Source organism: Colias croceus, chromosome 6 (assembly GCF_905220415.1).
Source record: "Colias croceus chromosome 6, ilColCroc2.1".
Taxonomy (NCBI): Eukaryota; Metazoa; Arthropoda; class Insecta; order Lepidoptera; family Pieridae; genus Colias; species Colias croceus.
Window position 1 is genome coordinate 2,013,975 of NC_059542.1, and position 23,885 is coordinate 2,037,859.

A 23,885-nucleotide genomic window follows, 5' to 3' on the forward strand; every position below is an offset into this window, starting at 1 on the left:
TAAAAGTCATAATAATTATGTATATATATAATATATATATATATATATATATATATATTTTTTTATTTTATTCATTTTATGCAGCACAAACTACTATTCATATACAAATTTCATTTTATTATAACAAAAGTGGGGTTACATTATTTTTAATACACTGACTCAAAAATTTAGTTAATTGGATTATAAAAAGTCAGTTACAAGTTTGAATTAAATTAAGGACCAACAAAATCACAAACAAAATCTCCAAACTCCAGGCAAAATAAACTTATGCAAAAAACTAAATTCCTCAGTAAGTTATGTGACAACCCTACGCTATATGTAATGTGAAGCGCTGACGGTGTGCTTTCGTTCGTGAGAACGTTTTATTTCTTTAAATTATAATATTAGAATAAAAACATATTGTGAAGCATCGTGCTCATAATAACACGTATATTGTAATTTTACTTTTTAATTAAAATAATTTAAGATATATAATTCTTTTTATTAATTCACTGGAAAGTGAATTTAACTGGCGCAGTCGGTAGGATACTCGGGTCGCCCGCGGGAAGATATCCGAAATGAATATCGGTTCCGAGGCCCCGCGCGGCCGACCGGTTTTTTTAAAAACCCAAGCGAGTATCCAGAACATCAGCAGTATCCAGCCATCGATACAGAAACCATGTCAGTGTGAGTTGCACAGAATTATTTTATTGTGTTGCTTTCCTATATTATATTCCTATATTAATTTTAGAATAAACCTTCACGATTTTCCATCCTAGGAAATCCCGGGGTACCGAGGCTGTTAATACCCAACAGTCCTCGAGAAATAGTTTAGTTGATAGTATTAGAAGTATTGATAGTTTTAATATGTCGTTTGACACGGAAGAAATTTTTAAATGCTTAAGGGTGGTCCCAGATTTTGATGGTAACCCCCATGTATTAACAAAATTCATTAAAATATGCGACCAATTAGTTATTATAACCGTACATTATTACTATATAAAATTATTATTAAACCGTACATTATTACTATTTTCAACATTTAAACGAAAAATTGGATAAGGCATCGTCCTTGTTAGAAGCTTTAAAACCAGTGTAAAACGTAGATTGATAAATGGTTTAGGTACTATACAGAATTAGCGCAACTCCTAGATTCCTTAGACGTTAATATTAATGATTTACTTTTAGTAGTAAGAAATATAGAAGATAGTAATTTAGCTTTTATGCGTACATCGCGAGCGCACCATGTTATGTTAGGGATAGATATATTAAGTATTATATTAGTTACTTTACGTTCCTTTTACGATTCAGAACAAATTATTATTAATGTAGATCTCGAATACTTTAGTGGATCATACTTTACTAAAAATAGGATAGTAATTATATTAAGATTCCCCATTATAACTCCTCACACTTTAATCGTACAAATCATATTATCATCATACCTCCCTATCCCTATATAGCAACCAATAAAGATATTTATGTGCACATAGAGGCTGAATGCCCGAAGTTCAATCGAAGAGCAATCGGTTTCTATGTGAAGAGACCCTAAACCATCATACAAGAAGTTCACCCGACTGTATTGACTGTACAAACCTCATCACCACGCAAGAGATATCCAGCGACTGTGAATCCACCTGCCTAACATTAACTAAGCCAGCAATGGAGAAATTGGACGACAGTCACTACATCATTATTTTTCCTCATCTCACAAAGGTTAAATTATCCTGCAAGCGTAAGGAATAGCTTCATCTCCAAGGCAGTTTCATAGCAACGTTACCTACAAACTGCTCTCTACGTACTGACGACCTCACTATTACAAATATTAATAATGAAATTAAAGATACACCTACAAAAATCTTAATTGCACCAATCAGTAATATTCCGACGAGAACGCTAAAAAACCTTGGGACTGCACTCCATCTACCATACGACAATACCACTTTACATCTTTAGCTACTGAGCGCAGCGGCCACTTCAATGTTCCTGTGCTATCGTCGCTACAAATCAAAGAAAATGAATATTCAGAAAACACAGAAAACATCAGCCCCAGAAGTTGATCCTGCCGCAACATTTTCACTCAATGTCCTAAAATAGTTGCGGATCTGCGGGGGGAGGAGTTATGTGACAACCCTACGCTATATGTAATGTGAAGCGCTGACGGTGTGCTTTCGTTCGTGAGAACGTTTTATTTCTTTAAATTATAATATTAGAATAAAAACATATTGTGAAGCATCGTGCTCATAATAACACGTATATTGTAATTTTACTTTTTAATTAAAATAATTTAAGATATATAATTCTTTTTATTAATTCACTGGAAAGTGAATTTAACTAGTATCCTACATTGTTATTATTTGACATTCAGGTGACAGTAAAAAAAGATAAAAGAATAAACAAACATTGACAAACATGGCGAACGAGTTTGATGGGATCGACGAAGATTTAGAAAATGTAAATAATGCTTGCAAATTATGTTTTGAACATAATATAAGTCTTCTAGTATTCTATCAATAATATTTCTTTTTATTTTACAGTTAAAGGCCTTAGTAAGGAAATCTTTTGCGCGTATATATGCAACATTAAAAGCAAGGGAATTGAAAACTTTAAGACAAATTGATGTTATTCGTAAACAATGCCAAGGAAACCAAGATATAACACGGAATTGTGTGCAAAACATTCAAATAAATTATGACAACGAAACAACATTATTAGATAATATAAGAAAATACGGCGCCGTTGAATTTGATAAACTTAATTTTGATAATAGTACTTTTATAATTGAAGATTATGTGAGTCCTGATGATGATCATATGTATTCCTATAAAACAATCGAAGATGTGACTAACGGAGAGGATATTAAAGATTTGGAAACAATAGAAGAGGCTGCATTAAAGGAAATCACTGAAACTGAAGACTGTGTATGCTTTGTTAATATTAGATCTGAGGATGTGGCAAAGAAATTTCGTGATGTAGAGCCTGAGACGTCGAGTAAAGAATCGAACTGTAGCGACGAAATTAATTTGCATGTGGTTGGTAGCAAAGAGGTAGAAAATGAAGATCCACCAATGGAAGAAATAAGTGAAAATGTTGATGAAGAAGTTAAGAAAATTGAACCTACGGATGATTGGCTAAATACTATTAAAAATCAAACAGAGACTGAACCTTCGCAAGTAACAGATGTCATGGAACACAGTACTATAACATGCTCTTAGCATAGGATGGTAACGGCACTTTACTTAATTTTTATCATGCAGATTGAACTTTAAATAAATTTTTATATTTTATTTAGATAAATTTAGTAAACCAAAATTTCTGTTTATTATTTTAATCTGCATTAAAGTTTGCCTTAATAGATTACTTGTCTCCTTATGAGGTATGAAGGAAATGCTTATTAATATTATAAATGCGAAAGTTACTCTGTCTGTCTGTCTGTCTCTTCTTCAGGCCTCAACCACTGAGCCGATTTACATGAAATTTGGTACATAGGCACTTTGAAATCCGAGAAAGGGCATAGGATAATAATTCTATTCTGGAAGTTTACCTTTACTGTGTGGCTGTGTTGTGCTTACTATTATGTCGCAAGTGGAAAAATAGTGGGCTATGTTATATCTGTAACACTGATCCATTTTATCTATGGACATGGAAGAATTCTGTGTAACGCATGTCTTTCTGTCACCACAAGGAATTGAACCCAGATCCTTTTGGCTCTATGCTCACATGTAAACTATTGGAAAATTATTTACAAATAACTAGATTTAATGCTATTACTTTCTACAGGAACCTGCCATTCTTAAGTACTTTATGTAGAACGTACCTTGTTAGGTCAGAAAAAGCTATGGGTATTAATTATAATAATATGGAACTATTTTTTGTGGGAATTTGATTCATAAAGTCAAATTACAACTCCTTGCCTTAAATTTCAAAGTTTGACCAATTATGATAAAATTTTTAATTTGTTAGGCATACATTTTTCTGGTAATATGTATTAATTTTTACAAATCGCATATATTTCATGAATATCAAGAAATGATTATTTTTTTATTAATAAATAAATAAATTAAAATGGAAAATGTCTCTAATTCAGTAGAAAAATCAAGTATATAATTGAAAAGGTTGTAACTCAGGGACTTGGACCAATTGGCCTTTTATTATTTCATTTAAGGATCTGTAATGTGTGTTTTAGGAAATAAGGGGAATTAAAACAAACATAAAAGCATCAACTTATATTGTTAATACATTTTTACAAATGGCGTAACTGAACTCTTACTTACACTAATATGCATTGACTTTTGATTATATTTTCTAATGAATAAATATTACCCATTGTCTCGCACTAAGTACGGACCAACATAAAATAATACCAATATTCCAATCCCAATGCCTGATTCATCTCACGTTTACATTATTGTTTATGGCACTTAAACATGACATACTTTATGCATGATTCACATTTGCATGTGTTTTGGAGGCAATGGAAGTGCATTTTGAAGTAGTAGTAAAGTTTTGTTGTGTACTAAATGGGAATAAAATTATGTGACGTCTTCAGAGAACCACTTATGGACAGTTGTTGCGACACAAATGAAAAATTGTCCCAAGTTTTTTTAAGAATGTAATTATTTATATAAATTTCTAACAAAGTGCACTTCTAGCACTCCAATACACTATCAGGTCTGAATCACCCTTCACCTCCCTATCCAATAAAATTGAATCTGTTTTCGCGGGGATAGATATCCTAGTTTGTACTCGACTTCACTGGAAATGTGATGGCACGAAAAGAAGTGCAGATGTGTGAAAGGTACTTTACATTCTAAGTGATATTTTTAGATATGTGCTAGGGGTTAGTGCAATAGATACATATAATTACACTACAAATACTGAGGATAATAATTCGATTATATTAGGCACTACATTCCTTTTGGATGGGTATTCTTAGGCCACATTAGTGAGTCTTATTGTCACATTTTATTGGACAAGATTTTTAAAATAATGATAGTGTGAATAATGATGCATGTATAAAGTTAAATTGACAATAAGTTAGTAAAGACCTTAAAAGATAAGAAGGGATACATGATAGGCATTAATAACAAACTGAAGATGCATAGTTAGACGATTCATTCCCTCTTATAAAATTATGTGTTAATGAATATCTCCATTTGAACACTGTAAACAGTTTGTAATAAGATTGTATAACATGCACCTACTACATTTTCCAGAAGGAAACATCAATAAGGCTTCGAATGTGTAACTATGTATCTTAAAGTTTTCTTTATCAATGATAATAGGTATCTAAAGAATAATAGGATAAGTGGGGAGTACAAAATTCAAATGAGTACAAAGTTTGAACTAAATATTACATAGGGTGTAATCTAAATTTGTTACGAATACGTTATATCTAACTTAGATGATATTATAAGTCTACTATTGTACATTTTAACAATATTATAATATTAAGACACTATACAAGGCCAAAATCTGTGCACACAGGCGTGACGTCACGATTGTTTGGTTTGTCCGTATTGTTTGCGGCCATATTTAGTTCAACTAACGTATCCACACTGTTTATGCTGACTCCTTTTAAAATCTTTTGTGCGGCTAAACTAGTGAAGTTAAAGCTCAAGTCACTAAGGCTAGGGAAGTTGTAAAAATCTTGATTTTCTTTTTTACCGTCTTGGCTCAAACTGTACCTCTTCTGTTTGTTTTCTAAGCAATTTATCTTTTCAGTCGATGTGTTATCCTTCATTGACTCTTGGTTTTTTAAAGCAAGATTTGGCTCTGAGCCAAGAACCGATGGTTTCGGATCGATACCTTTTGTTAATAAATTGGCGATTGATTCAGAGCTCATTCGGTTATTTGGAAGACCATTCAACATTTGTAAAGCCGCTGCTTTTTTCAACAAGTCGACGCTTTTAAGTTCGCTGTTCGAATTTATGTTCGTTTGCATACCACTGTTGGCTGATGAGAGTGAGTTTTTTTGGTACCTCAAACTGCCTAATGACCCAATTATATTATCATAGCTTTTGGTAGGTGTCGAAGGATTGCTATTAGGCGTTGCCTCTACATTGTGTATGTTATTGTGAATAGCTGGAGAAGAAGGATTTGATGTAACATCATTTGTGTTGTTTAGTTGATTTTTGTATATGAAACTGTTATTGTTATTTGTAGCACCGCCAATTTGCAATGATAACTTTCGGTTATTATTCATGTTTGCTTCGTTCATCGAATTTTTGTTAAATTTGTTTTCTTGCATTTTCATTGCTTCTGTGTCCTTATACTTTTGTTTATTATTTTCTACAGAGACATCGAAGGATGTTTCAGTTGGGTTTTTTGAAGTCGAATTCGATATCCCATTTTGAGATACAGATACCACCTGCCTATCATCGTTTATAATATAAATGTTGCTTCCGTTACTCGTTTCAGTTACTTTACCATTTTCGAAAGTTATAACTGATCGGACAGGAGAATTTTGTACGTAGACTTTCGTATTTGTACCGCCGTTTTGATGTATAGTGTTCGTTGTGACTTTAAGAGTTATTGAGTTATTTGAATTAGAGCTTGCAAGCATTGCAGTTGTTGGATTTTCTATCTTAGATCCTAGGTTTTTGTTATGCAAAGGCGTAGCGGTTTTTTTGGGTGTATTTGGGCAGTTTTTTGGAGATGTATTGGGCGATGTGTTTTTACCATTTTTCACAGTTTCACCACCAACAATCGGTGGTTTTGTGCGAAATTTATGGAGACTCTTTGGAGAACTCTGCAAGCTTTGAACTTTCACAAGCGATTGGGCTCTACTAAGACCCGGCACTCCATTACTATGACTAGGTGAAGGTTTCAATGTGCGGTCAGATATATGTGATTCGAGACTGGAGTGACCGCTACTACCGCTTGTATGGTAGCTCCTTTTCATTGGTGAATTTTGATCTGAGTGCGTATTTCTGCTATCCTTTCTGGGCGTCCGATGAGTCGTCGTGCTCTCTAAACTGGAAGGACCGCTAGTTGACATAACATTGTCCGAATAATCAACTCTTCTTAAACTTCCACTTGGACTGTCTCTTAGCTTCGGATCGCTTCTTTGTGGTGAGCCAAAATGGTCTAAAATTGTTTTGTTTGTGGAACTCCTGCTGAGCGATGATCTTGGTAAGCTGCCAGAACTGGGACTGGATTGTCGTATAGGTGAGTGATCATAGTGTACGGATCCCGCCAAGCCGGATTCAGTGGAAAGGTGTCGTTTGTGCCTCCTTGGTAGCGTCGATGATCTATTGCTTATCTCCGAACCGTCGTAATACGATGACATGTATGATGTTTGACTCTGCAAGGACTCCTGAAAAAGAAACGCAATTTAATTAACTTTTATATTACTAACGTCAGATTATATTTAATTAATGCACCATTTAATAAGACTTATTTACCTTAGAGTCAGTTTGTGTTGCAACGCAATGAAGATGAACCGCTTTCGAGTTGAACCACTCCGTCGGTGGAAACTGAGCAGAGAATGTGCTCATCGCGCGGGTCTGCTTGCTGCGGCCGCTTCGTCTAAATAAGCGGGAGAGCAACGACACTTTCTCTGAAAATATTAAAAAAAATATATACTTTACTAACTACCCTCAATAGTTATAAAATTTATAGTTTCATTGTAAAGCAATAACGCGGGAACAATGCTTGCTACGATGCTTTGATATGCAAAATAAAATAAAAAAAGAGGTAAACCGCACTTTAATAAACATTTAAGTTTTGTAGTTGTAGTTATTTATTGTAAATGCCGTTAGGTTCTCGATGGATCACATAAAATTAACAAAACAATAGTTCTAAGAAATCATAATAAATAAAATGCGGTTTAATCACAATCAGTGTAAGCGATAAGCATGCTTGCGCAAATAAAACAAATATGCTTACTAGGCGACGCAGATTCTACGCTAGGTGGATAGTCGGTGGATGAGGAGCTGTCAGTTGTGTTCGCATGTTTGTGGTGAAGACTGCGGGTAGATGCGCATCGCTGCAAGTATTTGCTCGACGAACCGAATATTCGAAGGGAATTACGACGGTCGAGCGAGCGCGGTGCGGGGAATGACGCGCTGCGGCGCTTGTTCGGCCTGCCGTATAGAATTTTGTCGTTCGGGTTGCCTGAAATTGGATAATTTCATGTTAATTGAATTTAGATACTGATAAGTAATGACCTAGTTATCGAAATATCATGTATTCGTCCAGCTCAGAAAGATTTTTATCTATATATTGGATACCTATTAGAAAATATCGTAAATTTAACCATTCATAATGATAATATGATCGGGCAAAGATTAGGTATTGTCAAGGATTTATCCTTATAAAAATGACCGATATGATGGTAGTTAGGTACATATATACCTAAGAACTGTAAACTTTCCATAATATAACGCAAACATAAGCATTTAAGTTTCACATATGATTTTTTTTTCTTTTTTTATTTGGGGATTTTTATCCTAAAGGACGATGACAATCCCATCGTACCTTGTACAAATATTGAACAACAAACTATATAAACTATGTTTTAATATGATACGTAAAAGATTAGTTCGCCAGATAATAACTTGGTTGGTAAATGCACGATGCACGTGACGCACAAAGGGAAGAAGCAGGCAGATGCACGCGTAAATCTCCGTTACGTTTGACAGCCGATTTAAAAGCACAGCTTTCAATTGTTTTGTAAACATCGCACACTGGGGTAAATTATCATTTATTGGTCTTGAATAAGATAAAAGGGGACATGATTTTCATAGGAGTGTTTGCATCTTGATTAGTTTTTAATAAGTTTAAGGTAAGGTTTAAAGTAGGTAAAATGATGCTTATAGTATAAACAATTCACTATTATTTTATTTTAAAGCTTTTCATTGCTCACAAGTACTCATACAAACAAAATAATAATAATTTAATTTAAGTTGGCGCCATTTCAACGAGGCTTTTGTTTTGGCGCCAAGCCGATGACAGTGGCAGTTTATCTATGCTCCACGGGCACAGATAACTCAATCTGCACGTCGTAAGTTTCGTGCAAGCGTTCGCGGTTCGCATGAATACTATAAACAAGTCTATCTTCGCGACTCATCGCGAGTATGGAATCTCAACCATTAACATACCAACCGGCGTGTCCTGCGAGCCGCTACTCTACATAACAGAAATAAACAGGAATGTGACATGAACTATTTTAGCCACCTATAAGCGTGTGAACATAATTTATTTTGGCGGATCGCATAGTTCATTCGATGAATTAAAGTTATAGAGTTGGTTGACAGATATAATACATACTTAGTATGTAACTAATTAGCTGATTTGTTTTTTTTTTCGTAAATAATCACATTTCTGAATTGCCTAATTTAATAGACTACTCGTAATTTTAAGAATTTTTCGTATCATATCCAGAATAGTTGTGTATTCTAATATTCCGACTCGTTCGGTTGCACAGATTTCTAAAAGCGTTTATCACAATCCAAGTGTTAAACAGATGTAAGCTTCTTGCCAAGCTTGTTATCCTTTCGTAAGTATATCCACAGAATAAATAGTACGTAGGTGTTAGATATATCTTAGATAACAACTCTATACTCGTATAGTTAATAGGTGTAAGACTATTGTGTTTGCAATAAATGCTGAAAAAGTTTTAGGGTGTTTCATATTATCACGTTTACTAATTTAAAAAAATGTCAATATCATCGCCTTTAGTTACTTATTATTATGAATGCAAATCTATGAGGATTAGGACATTAAACACCTACGTTTGATATAAGTAATATCCTACCTCTGTATCCTAGTAAAAGCTACCAATCTACCCAAATTTGCTTTGCAAAGTACTTTGGTTATAATAAATTGCAAATTTAGTTCAGCAGACACCTTCACTACACTTTAGTTATATTTAATTCCTTTCCGATTTAATACCAGACTCACTTTCAAAGCTATCTACTAAGTGCTGGCGCTATCTTGATTAAATTTAAATCGGAAGTCCTTGCAAAGAAAGTCAGTCACGTTTCGTTGTTAGCGAGAAGGCAAACACATTTGCGATTATTGTAGTTATTATGGCTTTCGATTATATAATAGTAGGCTTTAGGCGATTTACCAACCAATTTTAAAATAAATAAGAAATGATTTTGTTTGAAGGATTATTTTAGCCACAGATAATATAGTTAATGGTTAATAGGTACTATAGGTTTAAGTAACTATTATAAACCTACCTCTTATTTAATCGAATACCAATAAAATGATTGATACTGTTGTAGATAAGGTTATTTTCGTTCATTAACGTTCATCAAAAATGTTTAGACGACTCATATACATTTATTATCATAAAGGATACCGACCATAACGGTCTGCTCTAGGCGTTTTATAATTGCTTCTCATTTGTTCTTCAAAATTATATGTCCATTTAGAGCCAAAGATTTGCGAGCAAAAAAATCTTAGCTACGGAAGTTCATCCATATAAGCACGCGGAACAAAGATTTATAGCTAATTAAAGGGTCTGGAAATGAGCAATTAAAGCGACCTTCGATAAAAAAATGAGGAAGAGAAAAAGGTGAACAACCGGCGAATATGTATGAGCCATGCACTTGTAAGTAACTTAAAATAAACGGCTCGTAAAATCGGCGCCGGCTCGTTGCAGCTGATTGAAATCGAAAATAAACATTACCTCTATTATGGAATGTTTACCCCCAACATGGATCTACGTTGGTATAAATGAACTTCGAGCAAATGTAACGATGACGTAATGATCAAAATAGAATCTATAGATATATAATAAATCTGTAGAAGGGTCAATTCTGTACATTGAAAATATTGAAAAAATAAATAGCAGGGGGTGTTACTGGATCAATACCAAGCCCAAATATGTGATTAAAAAAATTTTTGTCTGTCTGTCTGTCTGTCTGTATGTTCAGGCATCACGTGAAAACTAACGGTTCGATTTCGATGAAACTTGGTATAATTATACCTAATTATCCTGGGCATAAAATAGGATACTTTTTATCCCGGAAAAATACGTAGAAAAAAAATAAATCGTAATTTTTCTTAATTTTCCCGCGCGGACGGAGTCGCGGGCGGAAACTAGTATGCATCATAAACTGAGCATTGAAATGACATTTTAAAGCTAGTTAAATTCACTTTCCAGTGAATTAATAAAAAAAATCATATTTCTTAAATGATTTTAATTAAAAAAGTAAAATTACATTATACGTGTTATTATGAGCACGATGCTTCACAATATATTTTTATTCTGATATTATAATTTAAAGGAATAAAACGTTCTCACGAACGAAAGCACACCGTCAGCGCTTCACATTACATATAGCGTAGGGTTGTCACATAACTCCTCCCCCCGCAGATCCGCAACTATTTTAGGACATTGAGTGAAAATGTTGCGGCAGGATCAACTTCTGGGGCTGATGTTTTCTGTGTTTTCTGAATATTCATTTTCTTTGATTTGTAGCGACGATAGCACAGGAACATTGAAGTGGCCGCTGCGCTCAGTAGCTAAAGATGTAAAGTGGTATTGTCGTATGGTAGATGGAGTGCAGTCCCAAGGTTTTTTAGCGTTCTCGTCGGAATATTACTGATTGGTGCAATTAAAATTTTTGTAGGTGTATCTTTAATTTCTTTATTAATATTTGTAATAGTGAGGTCGTCAGTACGTAGAGAGCAGTTTGTAGGTAACGTTGCTATGAAACTGCCTTGGAGATGAAGCTATTCCTTACGCTTGCAGGATAATTTAACCTTTGTGAGATGAGGAAAAATAATGATGTAGTGACTGTCGTCCAATTTCTCCATTGCTGGCTTAGTTAATGTTAGGCAGGTGGATTCACAGTCGCTGGATATCTCTTGCGTGGTGATGAGTTTTGCAATACAGTCGGGTGAACTTCTTGTATGATGATTTAGGGTCGACTTCACATAGAAACCGATTGCTCTTCGATTGAACTTCGGGCATTCAGCCTCTATGTGCACATAAATATATTTATTGGTTGCTATATAGGGATAGGGAGGTATGATGATATGATTTGTACGATTAAAGTGTGAGGAGTTATAATGGGGAATCTTAATATAATTACTATCCTATTTTTACTAAAGTATGATCCAGTGCGAATTATTCGCAGAGATCTACATTAATAATTTGTTCTGAATCGTAAAAGGAACGTAAAGTAACTAATATAATACTTAATATATCTATCCCTAACATAACATGGTGCGCTCGCGATGTACGCATAAAAGCTAAACTATCCTCTATATTTCTTATTACTAAAAGTAAATCATTAATATTATCGTCTAAGGAGTCTAGGAATTGCGCTAATTCTGTATAGAACCTAAACCATTTATCAATCTACGTTTTACACTGGTTTTAAAGCTTCTAACAAGGACGATGCCTTATCCAATTTTTCGTTTAAATGTTGAACCCTAATTTTATATAGTAATAATGTACGGTTATAATAACTAATTGGTCGCATATTTTAATGAATTTTGTTAATACATGGGGGTTACCATCAAAATCTGGGACCACCCTTAAGCATTTAAAAATTTCTTCCGTGTCAAACGACATATTAAAACTATCAATACTTCTAATACTATCAACTAAACTATTTCTCGAGGACTGTTGGGTATTAACAGCCTCGGTACCCCGGGATTTCCTAGGATGGAAAATCGTGAAGGTTTATTCTAAAATTAATATAGGAATATAATATAGGAAAGCAACACAATAAAATAATTCTGTGCAACTCACATTGACATGGTTTCTGTATCGATGGCTGGATACTGCTGATGTTCTGGATACTCGCTTGGGTTTTTAAAAAAACCGGTCGGCCGCGCGGGGCCTCGGAACCGATATTCATTTCGGATATCTTCCCGCGGGCGACCCGAGTATCCTACCGACTGCGCCAGTTAAATTCACTTTCCAGTGAATTAATAAAAAAAATCATATTTCTTAAATGATTTTAATTAAAAAAGTAAAATTACATTATACGTGTTATTATGAGCACGATGCTTCACAATATATTTTTATTCTGATATTATAATTTAAAGGAATAAAACGTTCTCACGAACGAAAGCACACCGTCAGCGCTTCACATTACATATAGCGTAGGGTTGTCACATAACTAGCTATCACCGGTATGTTTATCTGAAATGAAATTCGTCATTTAAGTTGTGTAAATAAGATAATTTTTAGTATCTATCATAAAGACGTCCTTTCTGGTTTGTTCTTGAAGTGGAATGTGTGCTTTTTGAGCGCACTGGATCTTCGAATACTTATTGTTAAATGATCTAGTTTTGAAAGCAACAGAGGATAGTTTTGAATCCTGCGTAGGTATAACAAACTCATTTGTCTGATGGCATATGAGTGAAGCTGTACACTCAGAGAGGGTACCTCTTAAATGCGTGCACAGACACAGGAAACAACTAGTCTATGTAATGCACCATGCATTCCACGCGCCGACCCACATTCGAATGAGCTCTCCCATCGCATCCGTTTTGTTAAAATAACTCTTAATATTCATTTGCGAGACACTCTCACGTTGATTAATGACATGAATGTCTAATTGATGTCGACCATTTGTGTTTTGGCAAATGTAAAAGCAGGATTCCTGGTAACAAGAGTTTTTCTTTTAACTCAACAGTTTTAAGCTGTGGTTTTAAGTATACCAACTGACTTGATTGGCTGTTTTCTATTAAAAGCAATATAAATATTTATGTTATATTATCTGTATTTTCTTGCAAAAAGTGAAGGCTATGTTAATTGATCAGGTTGAATAAATAATGAAGAAAGTGTGGACAAAGTATCGATTTGCGTATGAATGGTTCGAAATAATTAATTAGTTATACAGAAAGCTCTGAATGATATCATTTAAATTTGATGGTTGTGAATAAATTTATTAAAAAAATATGCAAATAATTTAAACGATTTTTTAATCAGCAGATTAGCGGATTTAATGACGAATAAATATACATAGTCAATATTATGATGTAAACGAACTTGAATACAATTATTTACGAAAGAAAGGTAGAGTAGATACTATTCAAGAGAGTTTTTACTGAACTGTAATCGTAGAAGGCATTTAGTATGTACCAACTAAACCTGATCTATGTCCTAATCCTGACCAGTAGCTACCTCACTACTGATAAAATATAAACAAATCAGAGGAAAATCCAGATCTTGACATTATCGCGAGTAAACCTATTAGATTTCGGAAATGCCTATTTGATAACCTTACTATACTGTCGCAGGTCCTTCAATAGATTAGAAATTTGTCTCTAGTAGTATTGTACCATTTCCCTTTCTAAATTACCTATTATCTGTTAATTAGTATATTGATAACTCTTTGTTTATGTGTAAGCGATTGTAATTTATAGTCTAGTAGTCAACACATGTTATTGCAATAACAATTAGTCATTAAGGTTTATAAAGTTAAATAAGTATTGTACCTATATTATTGTTATATGTGTTTGTGTTGCAAATAAAATAAAATAAAATCAATTATAGATCAGCAGTCAGCTATACGCAGAAAATATTTTGAGAGGTGAAACTCAATTTAACTCTTCAGTTTATTAATGTTGAAAAAGCTTTCCAGCTAAACTTTTTCATTTCTAAAACAGGTAGGTATTTCCTTCGTTTAGCGTTCAACACAATTAATCTTCATGCAATATTATGTTAATATTAATAAGCATAAAGCATAGGCACTTTATTTTTTATTTGACAGCCAACCATAATATGAAAAAGTTTAATTTTAAAATAGACACCCATAAAGTTCATTTGTAAAGATTCTGGTGCTCGTTAAAATTATGTCCATTTGGATGAAGCCACAAATTTTATGGATAGCCAAAGATTAATAATTATGTTAGATCAAAGGCCAGGAAGGGCATAATACGATATCCGTTCAAACTCCGTGATATGGTAGTCGGCTTAACTAGATGAAAAATATGAACTAAAAATACCTCTATCTTTGAGGAAATTGGACTTGACAGCGGGAATGTTTATGTGATTGGTGTATTTAAAGTTGTTATTGGACAAAAGTTAACTTATGTTCAGTGGCTATATACCTATTGTTTGGTTCAAATCTTCTCGATTCTCGTATATCAATTGGTTAAAATTAGGTGTCCTTTGAAGTCTTAAGGTGTCTTATTTGGGATATTTGTAGGCTGAAAGAAATGATCAGCCATAATGTCCAAGATTTACGTTTGCGTTTGAAAGTCTGTTAGTACACATCTAGTGAAAGCTAGCGGCTACCAATCTGATCAAGTTTTGCATAAGATAGCAGGTATACAGAATTTGCTGTATAAGTTAAAGGCGAGTTCACATTTGTTTAATTCCTTTTGTTTTGGGGCGTCTTTAAATAAATTGCCTTTCAAGCATTGGGTATGAGTCATAAGATTTATAAATTAGTGTTGCATCCTGGAACATATATTTGGAAAAGCTTTTGCTACATTAATGTGTATTATTAATGTATTTAAAACCTATATGTTAGCAATTTGTTACAAAAGTTCATATAATTTCCTCAAGTATTAAAATATTTTTCCAAACGTTATCTATACCTACCTTCATTTTAAAAAAGCCCTTATAACATAATATAAAAAGCACATAGATACCTAGGCATCCTAATGTAGTAATAACCTAGGTATCTACGTCTCAAAAGCAAAGGCACCTCGTCGACTAAATTAGGTACCCTACCTAAATTACCTACCTACTATAAATTCGCAATACAACAAATAAATTAATAATAGGTTTCTGATTATACCAAAACGGACTGAATAAAACAAAATGTTATAACTCTATAATTAGAATTCATTTCGAATACAATTTGTGGTAGAATTAAAATTAAATAAATTGCCCATAACGAACCATCATGGCCAAGGTTATCCATGTGGTTAACGCAAAAACTTCGTCATTTCTTATAATTACGGAATCTAATGACTGGCTGGTTCTAAACTAATTATATAGTTAGGTTAGTACCTATATCATAATATGAGTTCTCAGCAATTCACATTGTACAAAAGTTTTGTTTGTAATTTGTATCCAGAGACAACTTTAATCATATAGGTCTTTAAACGTTAGAATATTTTAGACAGTTTGTTTTGTAACCTACCTATACTTACCTTTTAATGATTGGTCAAAATTCATGTCCAGAAATTGGTCACGAATTTAGTTTTATTGTGTTTCCAACATTATAAACTCACAATTATTAAAGGAGAACAAAACATTATAAAACAACTATTATCTACCCTGTGGCTACCCTACAAGTTAACCTTTAAGTGTAAGAAGTAACAAATAATTCAAAAAACTGAAAAAAAAATATTTTTTTTTAACCCTTATTTATTCCGAAACCGTATCAATTACGACATTTTACCAAAGAGTATTTCCTATTTGTATTTTGATGTACTATCGATTGGCACATGTTTCATCTCTTGCCGCCAAAATGAAGTTTTTTCAAAATTTCCAACTTTAGGTATACCAGTTAGGTTCCTTGCTTTTTCTTCTAGTGGATACTAGATGGCGTTATATAACCCGACTTAATTTTGAGTTAGGTACCTTAAAATAATATTCAATCAAAAAACGTCAAATACTTATAAACTATTAAATCATGTATCAAATAGTTATAAACCTATGGAAAAAACGTTATAAACGTGTTTTATTCCTTCCTTCTCAACGGAGTATCTATTCCAAGGTGTCACTATTTTTGAATAAGCCATACATCATTGATACGGTGTCATCAGTTCAGATCACTAGGATCACAGATTCCAGGCTAGAAGACATTACCAACTATGGCACGGCGCTAGCCTAGTAGGGCTACGAAATCAGGCCATGAATAGGTGGACGAACTCGTATGTAAATGAGGTTTCTGTGTAAACAATCTTTTATATGGCTGGCAATTTAGTACGAGAATTTCGTGGTAAGCTGGTTTTTGTGTGCAAAATTAAACGCTGATGTGAGGTAGGATCAAAAAGTAAACGGAATAAAATCAATATCATTTCAATGCACTACACTTGACACACATAATATATTTTTAAAGACATCTTAACCTTTCAGTTCACCTACGCAAACATGATTATAAAGATTTCGGACGTAAGGTGCAAATATTTTTTGCTATATCCCGTAACACAGTTTTAAAAGCCAATCAACAGTTCTTCAGCTCGTGGCTAGTGGAAACACAAGGGCTCTCATTGGTACCTCGTTGTTCATACTTGACACTGTACCTACGGTTTTATTATGTTTGATCTGCTGTTAAATTGCCATCTAGCTACATAAAAATGCATTGAATAGGTATGTATCATCAGTTGTTTCAGCGAAGTTATAAATAAGTAATAGATAACATTTGGGGTTTTCAACCTCTATGTAATCATTACGAAATAATAAATTGTTTTTAACATTTCACTTAAGGCAAAAAACTATACTTACGTATATATAAAAATTCTCCTAATAAGTACAATTGTGTTTCAAACAAGCGTAAATCGCGTGATGCTTGTAACTATCTAAAAATTATCGTTTTCACCGCGACAAATTGTCTATTTTTTGATATGTTTGCAACTCAAAAATGTTCTACATTTATTTTACGAAGTCATCGTCCCAAATCATTCTTTGATTCGATTACTTTCGACTTTCGCACTTTTCCGAAATTAATGAGTTTTGAAAACAGATTGTTGTATTAATTTAAATCGAAGTGAGATGTTTTTTGTTTTCTTCGCCAAAATGATATGCTGTTAGTAGTTTATTTTGCATCATGTGTTACTTATCAAAAGAAACTATTTGGTTATTTTTTTACTAAATTTTTTTCCGATAATACAAAAAACTGTACTTACACTAGGCTGTTATACGTGCAGTATATAAATAAGGAATTTTAAGAATGTCCTGAACGATACTTTGTGACACGGAAAAAATTTAGTATTAATAAAACAACTGGGACCACTGCATTACGACTAAAATGGTGCAATGCAGCTTCCCAACGAATGGCTTATGCAATGCGAGTTTGAAGCAGGATTTTATTTGAAGTAGTTCCGATTTTAGGCAAAATAGGCAATTTGTTATAATGTATGTGCCTACTGGAGGCATTGAGTATGCTATATTGGTGATAGACTGTTTTGAAATTAAATAAATTTTTGATGTTTGTGAAGTGCATATTTTTTCGGCAATTTTACGATCGAAGTAAGGTTTTCTAATTTCGATATTTTCTGGAAAATAATTATGTAGAGTTTTTAATTTCTACTGTAACTTTTTATAAATCAATATGATATACCTAGGTAATTTGATTGCAGATTTTCTTCTTTTCTAATGAAAGGTAAATGCAGCTCTCTAATTATTGAACCAAATTTTCAAACGGGTTTATATATTATTGGAAAATATCTCGTCTTTATATAATATCTGATGTCGTATAAAATCGTGTCGTCATATTTTAAAAATCTACTTTTCAGCATTCCTCTTCGATGCATAATTTTTATGGGACATCTTTTCGTCCCTACGTACTGTTGGCTTACTGTTGGTGACTTATGCTATTGCATTGCACTAAAGTATAAAGTAAATGTTTTAACACGCAACCTTATGTAATACTACGCCACAAAATGAATACAATTAGCCTAGTTTTAAATAGAAAAGGTCAGAAATGGCCACTGGGCCGTCCCATGGTATCTTATCAAGTCTTACATTAAGAGATCCTTCCTGAATTCTGAGGTCGAAGAATGTATTACCTACTTTTGCATTATTTAAATGTTCATGTAATGTATGTCTTATGAATATAGTTTTGTTGGATTGTTATTCAATCTAATGCAATTGTGTTAAGTATATGAATATGGAAAAAATGGTAATGTAGTTTGCGTGACTAATGTTTAAAATGTCAAGATTGTATTATGTTTCTCTACTTTTTGGAACTATGAAAATATCTGGCTTTCATTTGAATGTGCACTGCATAGCGGCATTAGATACTATTGTATTTGTGGGTCTTCTGCAGAGCAGATTAAAACTAGTTCTGTCACATTTAAACTATTTAGAACTTTGAATATGTGAAGCCGGACTAGAGACATTCGTAATCCATGAATTAATCTGCCTGATTATCAATTTCTAACTCTCTCAAAATTTATTTTACTATGTTGTAAAATAAACCAAAATAGATAAAACTGTTTATAAAATTAATATTGCAACAAAATCATAGTTACTTAGTTTTATAATAATTGTTGCTCTATCGATAAAATCCGTCAGAATTAAATTCCACTCTTACAATGTAACGTCTGATAAGTAATTCAATCTCCCTAGTGTTGTTTCTAAGCTACAGACTATTAAATTCTAAATAGTTTTAGATTCTAGGAACAATAAATTGTTAAGTTTATTCGATTGAGACAGGATTAATCCGTGATGGAGCGACATTCCTGACCATTGAACGATCGGTTTATTTTAGTATCGAATAGAACTTATTGTATTGTCCGCAAGTAATTGAAGTTTAATGGAAACTTTGTTATATCGTCGAGCTACTATTGTTGGGAATGGGAGTTTGTCTTTGTACTTAATTAAGCGTTTAGGCATCACTTTGATAGCTCTATAGTTTTTATTTTTCGTAAGTAATTTCATGGAATGGAATTCCATTAATACAAAAATAAAAACAATTATTATATGACGTAATGCCTTTACATTTCATCAAATTGTCTTTTGCTGTGTGTGTTGTTATTTCTGATGATATTTTGATACTCTTTATCACGTTAAGGTACTCATCCTTCTACCTAAATCTGGAGACAAATAAGTATATGATCAAAGCCGTATGTTTTTAACGATTATATAAAACCAACCAGGAAACCTTACCGAATTTCATAGAAATCGTATTTGAAGAGATAGTGTTTCAACGTAGGTGGTTCAGTAATGGTTTTTCTCTGGTGTTTAACTGCGAGGTTTTCCGGCACGTCAGACGTTAACTGATTTATGAATATTGTATATTTTATGCGCTAGAACAAATCTGTGGTGCGCCACATTCAATAAACGTTTTATGGGCAATTAAAAGTTTAACAAACAGTTATAATAACAAATTTACAATTTGCATATTACGATTACAAGTTACATGAAGCAAAACAACAAAATACGTAACAGAAGTCGAGAAATCACCTAGTAGGTACCTGCACTCGAAATACCAGCTAATTCTCATAAAACATTTCAAAATCAGTTGAACTTACAATTCTCAAGAACTAGTTAGACCATTAATAAGTATTTATGCTGAGAGTTCGTCTGTTTGTTGACACAGCTTGCAACTTTCTTGGGATTTCTGAACGAGCGTGGTCGTGATGTTTACATTGCTGTCTATGCAGACTCTTTGCATATCAATTTCAGCGAGCAAAGCATTTGAGACGACAATATTTAAATAATAACAATATAAGTATGATAGTGGGTAGCGTAGGTATGCTGTATTTGCAATGGCTAAGTTTAAATATTATATAGCAGTATGATAAAGGACTATACTATCAAATTATCACGTTTACGGTATCATGACTAAAATATAGTAAAAGCACAGCGTAATTTTTTTTTATGCATTCGAAAATAGAAATATTCATATAAATTACATTTCTAGTAAGAATAAAAAAACAACAAAAAAAATCTTTATTGTTATTGCGAATGCTTGTAGCAAATTGCATTAGGTACTTTGTTTTATAACGAAAATATTATATGTACTTAAAGCGCACACAGTAGGTATAGTAGCACAGAATACTACTTAATAGTAGCCAGCACTCGTAGAAGTAGTATCTACCTAGTCTAAATTCGTATCTTAAATTAATAAATCTGTAATAATTTTGAAATCTATGACAATTATTCATAACAGTCTATATAAATCCTTCAGCAATTGTATCGCTTTTGATAGGCCTTTTATAACATAGATAAATAGTTAATACTCTTGCGTAAACAAAGATACTTATTAATAATAAGTTATTAGGCATAACAAGTCAGTTAATTGTAAATAGATATTTATATGAAATTAGATCGGGTCTATTCTGAATTATAATTATGTTTTATGGCTTAATGTTACCTGAGGTAATTTGGTATAGGAGTTAACTACGTAAAATTTACTACTATTGGTATTAAAAGTGATAGTGACAATTTATGTATCAATATTTTCTAGTGTATTGAAACTTGAAAGTAGTGACAGGGAAGCCTCTTCACTTTCCGTGCTGTCACTGGTTTAAACGTTACGTCATTAGTAACGGAACCGACATTAAATGTCAATATATTATCTTGTAAAGTACAATTTTTTTGTCAAAGTACTCTATAGTCTATACATTGAAATTGCTTGTAATAAACTATGAGAAGATGTATACGGTAGAAGCTGTGGGTAGAAGTAATGAAAATGTCAATAGTACCTAGGTATGCGATGATTAAAACCTATGCTAACTGTGCAGAGATTTGCTACGTAAAATGATGTTTCCAATAGCCGGAAAATAGAGTAAAAGTTAAATATCAACAATGTATAATCTAATTACACACAGCTGTCAAACCTATGTGTGATTTTAGATCAATAAAATTTTATGTAAATGTAATAATCATTACTTAATTTTAAACCTATCCAGTTGATCCATAAAAACAAAAAATATCCGATAGTTGCGAAAAGCAATTCATAAAGCCAGTAAATATAATTATATTATTCCGCTCCTTCTTTTTTTCATTTGATTGATGTGATTTCAATCACCCTTTGGAAAGTGGGAGTAACGGATCAACATTAACTAACGTGGTAGTATCAATATCTTTTTAATATCAAGGTTTTTCTAACGACGCTATCAGAGCTTATCAATACCTGTCAATCATAACCTATATTACCAGGATTTAAAGTGTATATTGCCTTGACAAGTGATTTACTGCAAATATGGTGTAAGACTGATTAATGTTTCCTGCGCTAACCGAACAAGCTTTCAAATGATCTCGTTACTTGTGATACCTTCTTTTACATCTAATATAGGTCTTATTTCAAAGTCATTAGATTCATTTTGTTTTAGGATTGGCTGTTTGCACTTGTGTGGCCTTGGAAGGCTGCTCTTATCGGGGGGTAAGTAAGAGGAATTATGAAAGCATTACACTGATTAAGATCTCTGTTTGTTTACTGTTATACAATTTGATTGGTTGGTTTCTAATGAACTGTTAACTTTGTTGTTACTAATTAATTAGCTTGGGATTTTTCTTTGAAGTGAAATTGTTTCTCGGAGGAAAAAAAATGAGTTAAATATTTGAAACAAGAAAAATGTAGAATTAGGTATAATTTATAAATCTTGATAATTAATATATTTAAACAATGTTTTGGGAGAGTCGGTAGAGTAGTACATCACTACATATACCCGGCGCGGCCTAAGATGATCCCTATGACAGTTCGTCTTAGTGATTGCTCGTATGATGGATCGTGTCGATACTTTACTATTTTATAGGCAAAGGCGTGGTTTGCATTCAGCCACGTCGGTAAACATGTTTTTACAAATATTATAAAATGAATTTTTAACGTCTATTATGTAAACGAAACGGTAAGTAAAACGAAAGTTTTCCAAAACATAAAAATGCACCTTATCATTTTCTCGTAATTTTTAACCCGTTTAACACAGTGTATATTATTTTATCATGAAAATGGAATCCCCCATTTAATTTTTATATAACTTATATTATCATAGGTAAGTAAATTAACGCGAACGGAAATTAATTAATTAATTATGCTGCGATCTTCTGTTCCATTCAATAGTGAAATGAACTATAGCTTAAGCATGGAAAAAATGTGAACTCGTTTCCATTATCGAAATTTGTTTATCGATACTTTCCGCACTAGTCGATAAATGCCAACGATGTAAGTTTTGAAGGACGTAAACGTAAAGTCAGATTGATATAATTTCTCGTAAATGTTAAGAATTGTTATAATGCCAACGGAATATCATTGTAATAGCATAAAGCTACGTAAAAATTAATAAATGCCATTTTTAGACGCCTCCAATACGTTTCTAATTTAATGGTGACGCCATTACAAGTTTGTCTCTTGAGAATAACTGTCAGTGTCATAGGGATCATCTTAGGCCGCGCCGGGTATAGTATAAAACAAAATCGCTTTCTCTGTCCCTATGTCCCTTTGTATGCTTAAATCTTTAAAACTACGCAGCGGATTTTGATGCGGTTTTTTTTAATAGATAGAGTGATTCAAGAGGAAGGTTTTAGTATATAATTTATTAGGTTTTAGACAAAGCGGGCGAAGCCGCGGACGGTAAGCTAGTAAAATAATATATTATAAAAAATAATCGATCTATTTTTATTTAATAGATTGAGATAAATTATTCAGTAAATACACAATTAATAATGTAAATTTCCTTCACCAGCGTTCATACAATATCGCCTAACGGACAGAACTGATTTTAGACATTGTTGGTTCCGTTGCATATTTCTCAATACACACCGTTAGGATTTAAAACAATTTAGAGTCACGAACCCGTGCGACCGATCTGACCTTTCGGTTCCGGAAAGACCAATGTCAAAGCGAAGTTATCACCATTCGGACTTGTATAATATGACAGACCAATTATTCATAGGTGTGATTGTAAGTATGCACGATTTATTTAAATATTGTAGTACAAACACGACTTCGCAAAGGTGCCTAATTAATCGTACAACGAAGGTTATAAATAACTGTTGATATTTCATATTGTATAATATGCCTTCTATGAACACAAGAATACTACGTACTCCGTTAATTTTTTATAAGAAAAGCATCAAAACAACCAATAATTTCAATTAGGTATACCACCAATCAAGAACATTCTACTTATAAGCAATTTCTCGTCCAACATGTAGGAACCTCATAAAGACCGATAAAATTAACTCAAAGGAGCACGAAACGTCAGTGCCAATCTTGGACCAAATCTAAGCCCATCTTCTGATAGGCGTAAACATATACAATGTCACTGCCGCATCTCTTATAAGGCTCAAGTAACGGGTT

General features: G+C 33.0%; 2 protein-coding genes across 3 annotated transcripts in view; one reads left to right on the forward strand and one right to left on the reverse strand.

The window, feature by feature from the left end:
* Window positions 1–2,334: 2,334 nt before the first annotated feature.
* On the forward strand, window positions 2,335–3,291 carry LOC123692464. The gene is made up of 2 exons (XM_045637218.1): window positions 2,335–2,433; window positions 2,517–3,291. The coding sequence occupies exons 1-2, from the start codon at window positions 2,392–2,394 to the stop codon at window positions 3,192–3,194; spliced, it is 720 nt and encodes a 239-aa protein (XP_045493174.1). The 5' UTR covers window positions 2,335–2,391; the 3' UTR covers window positions 3,195–3,291.
* A 901-nt stretch (window positions 3,292–4,192) lies between these two features.
* The window catches only part of LOC123692883 (rho GTPase-activating protein gacK), a 149,323-nt gene continuing 129,630 nt past the window's right edge, over window positions 4,193–23,885 (reverse strand). For both annotated transcript variants that reach the window (XM_045637721.1, XM_045637720.1), the window contains exons 7-9: window positions 7,870–8,097; window positions 7,386–7,540; window positions 4,193–7,297 (exon numbers count right to left, since the gene is read on the reverse strand). In XM_045637721.1, coding sequence (XP_045493677.1) covers window positions 5,438–7,297; window positions 7,386–7,540; window positions 7,870–8,097 — 2,243 coding nt within the window. In that variant the 3' untranslated portion in view covers window positions 4,193–5,437. The remainder of the gene's footprint in view (window positions 7,298–7,385; window positions 7,541–7,869; window positions 8,098–23,885) is intronic.

What these genes read in the sequence shown, in the direction of transcription:
- LOC123692464 (XM_045637218.1), top strand. Translation starts at nt 2,392, where the DNA reads ATGGCGAACGAGTTTGATGGGATCGACGAAGATTTAGAAAAT. An exon ending in TCGACGAAGATTTAGAAAAT is followed by an intron (nt 2,434 to 2,516) that starts GTAAATAATGCT and finishes TTTATTTTACAG; the next exon opens with TTAAAGGCCTTAGTAAGGAA.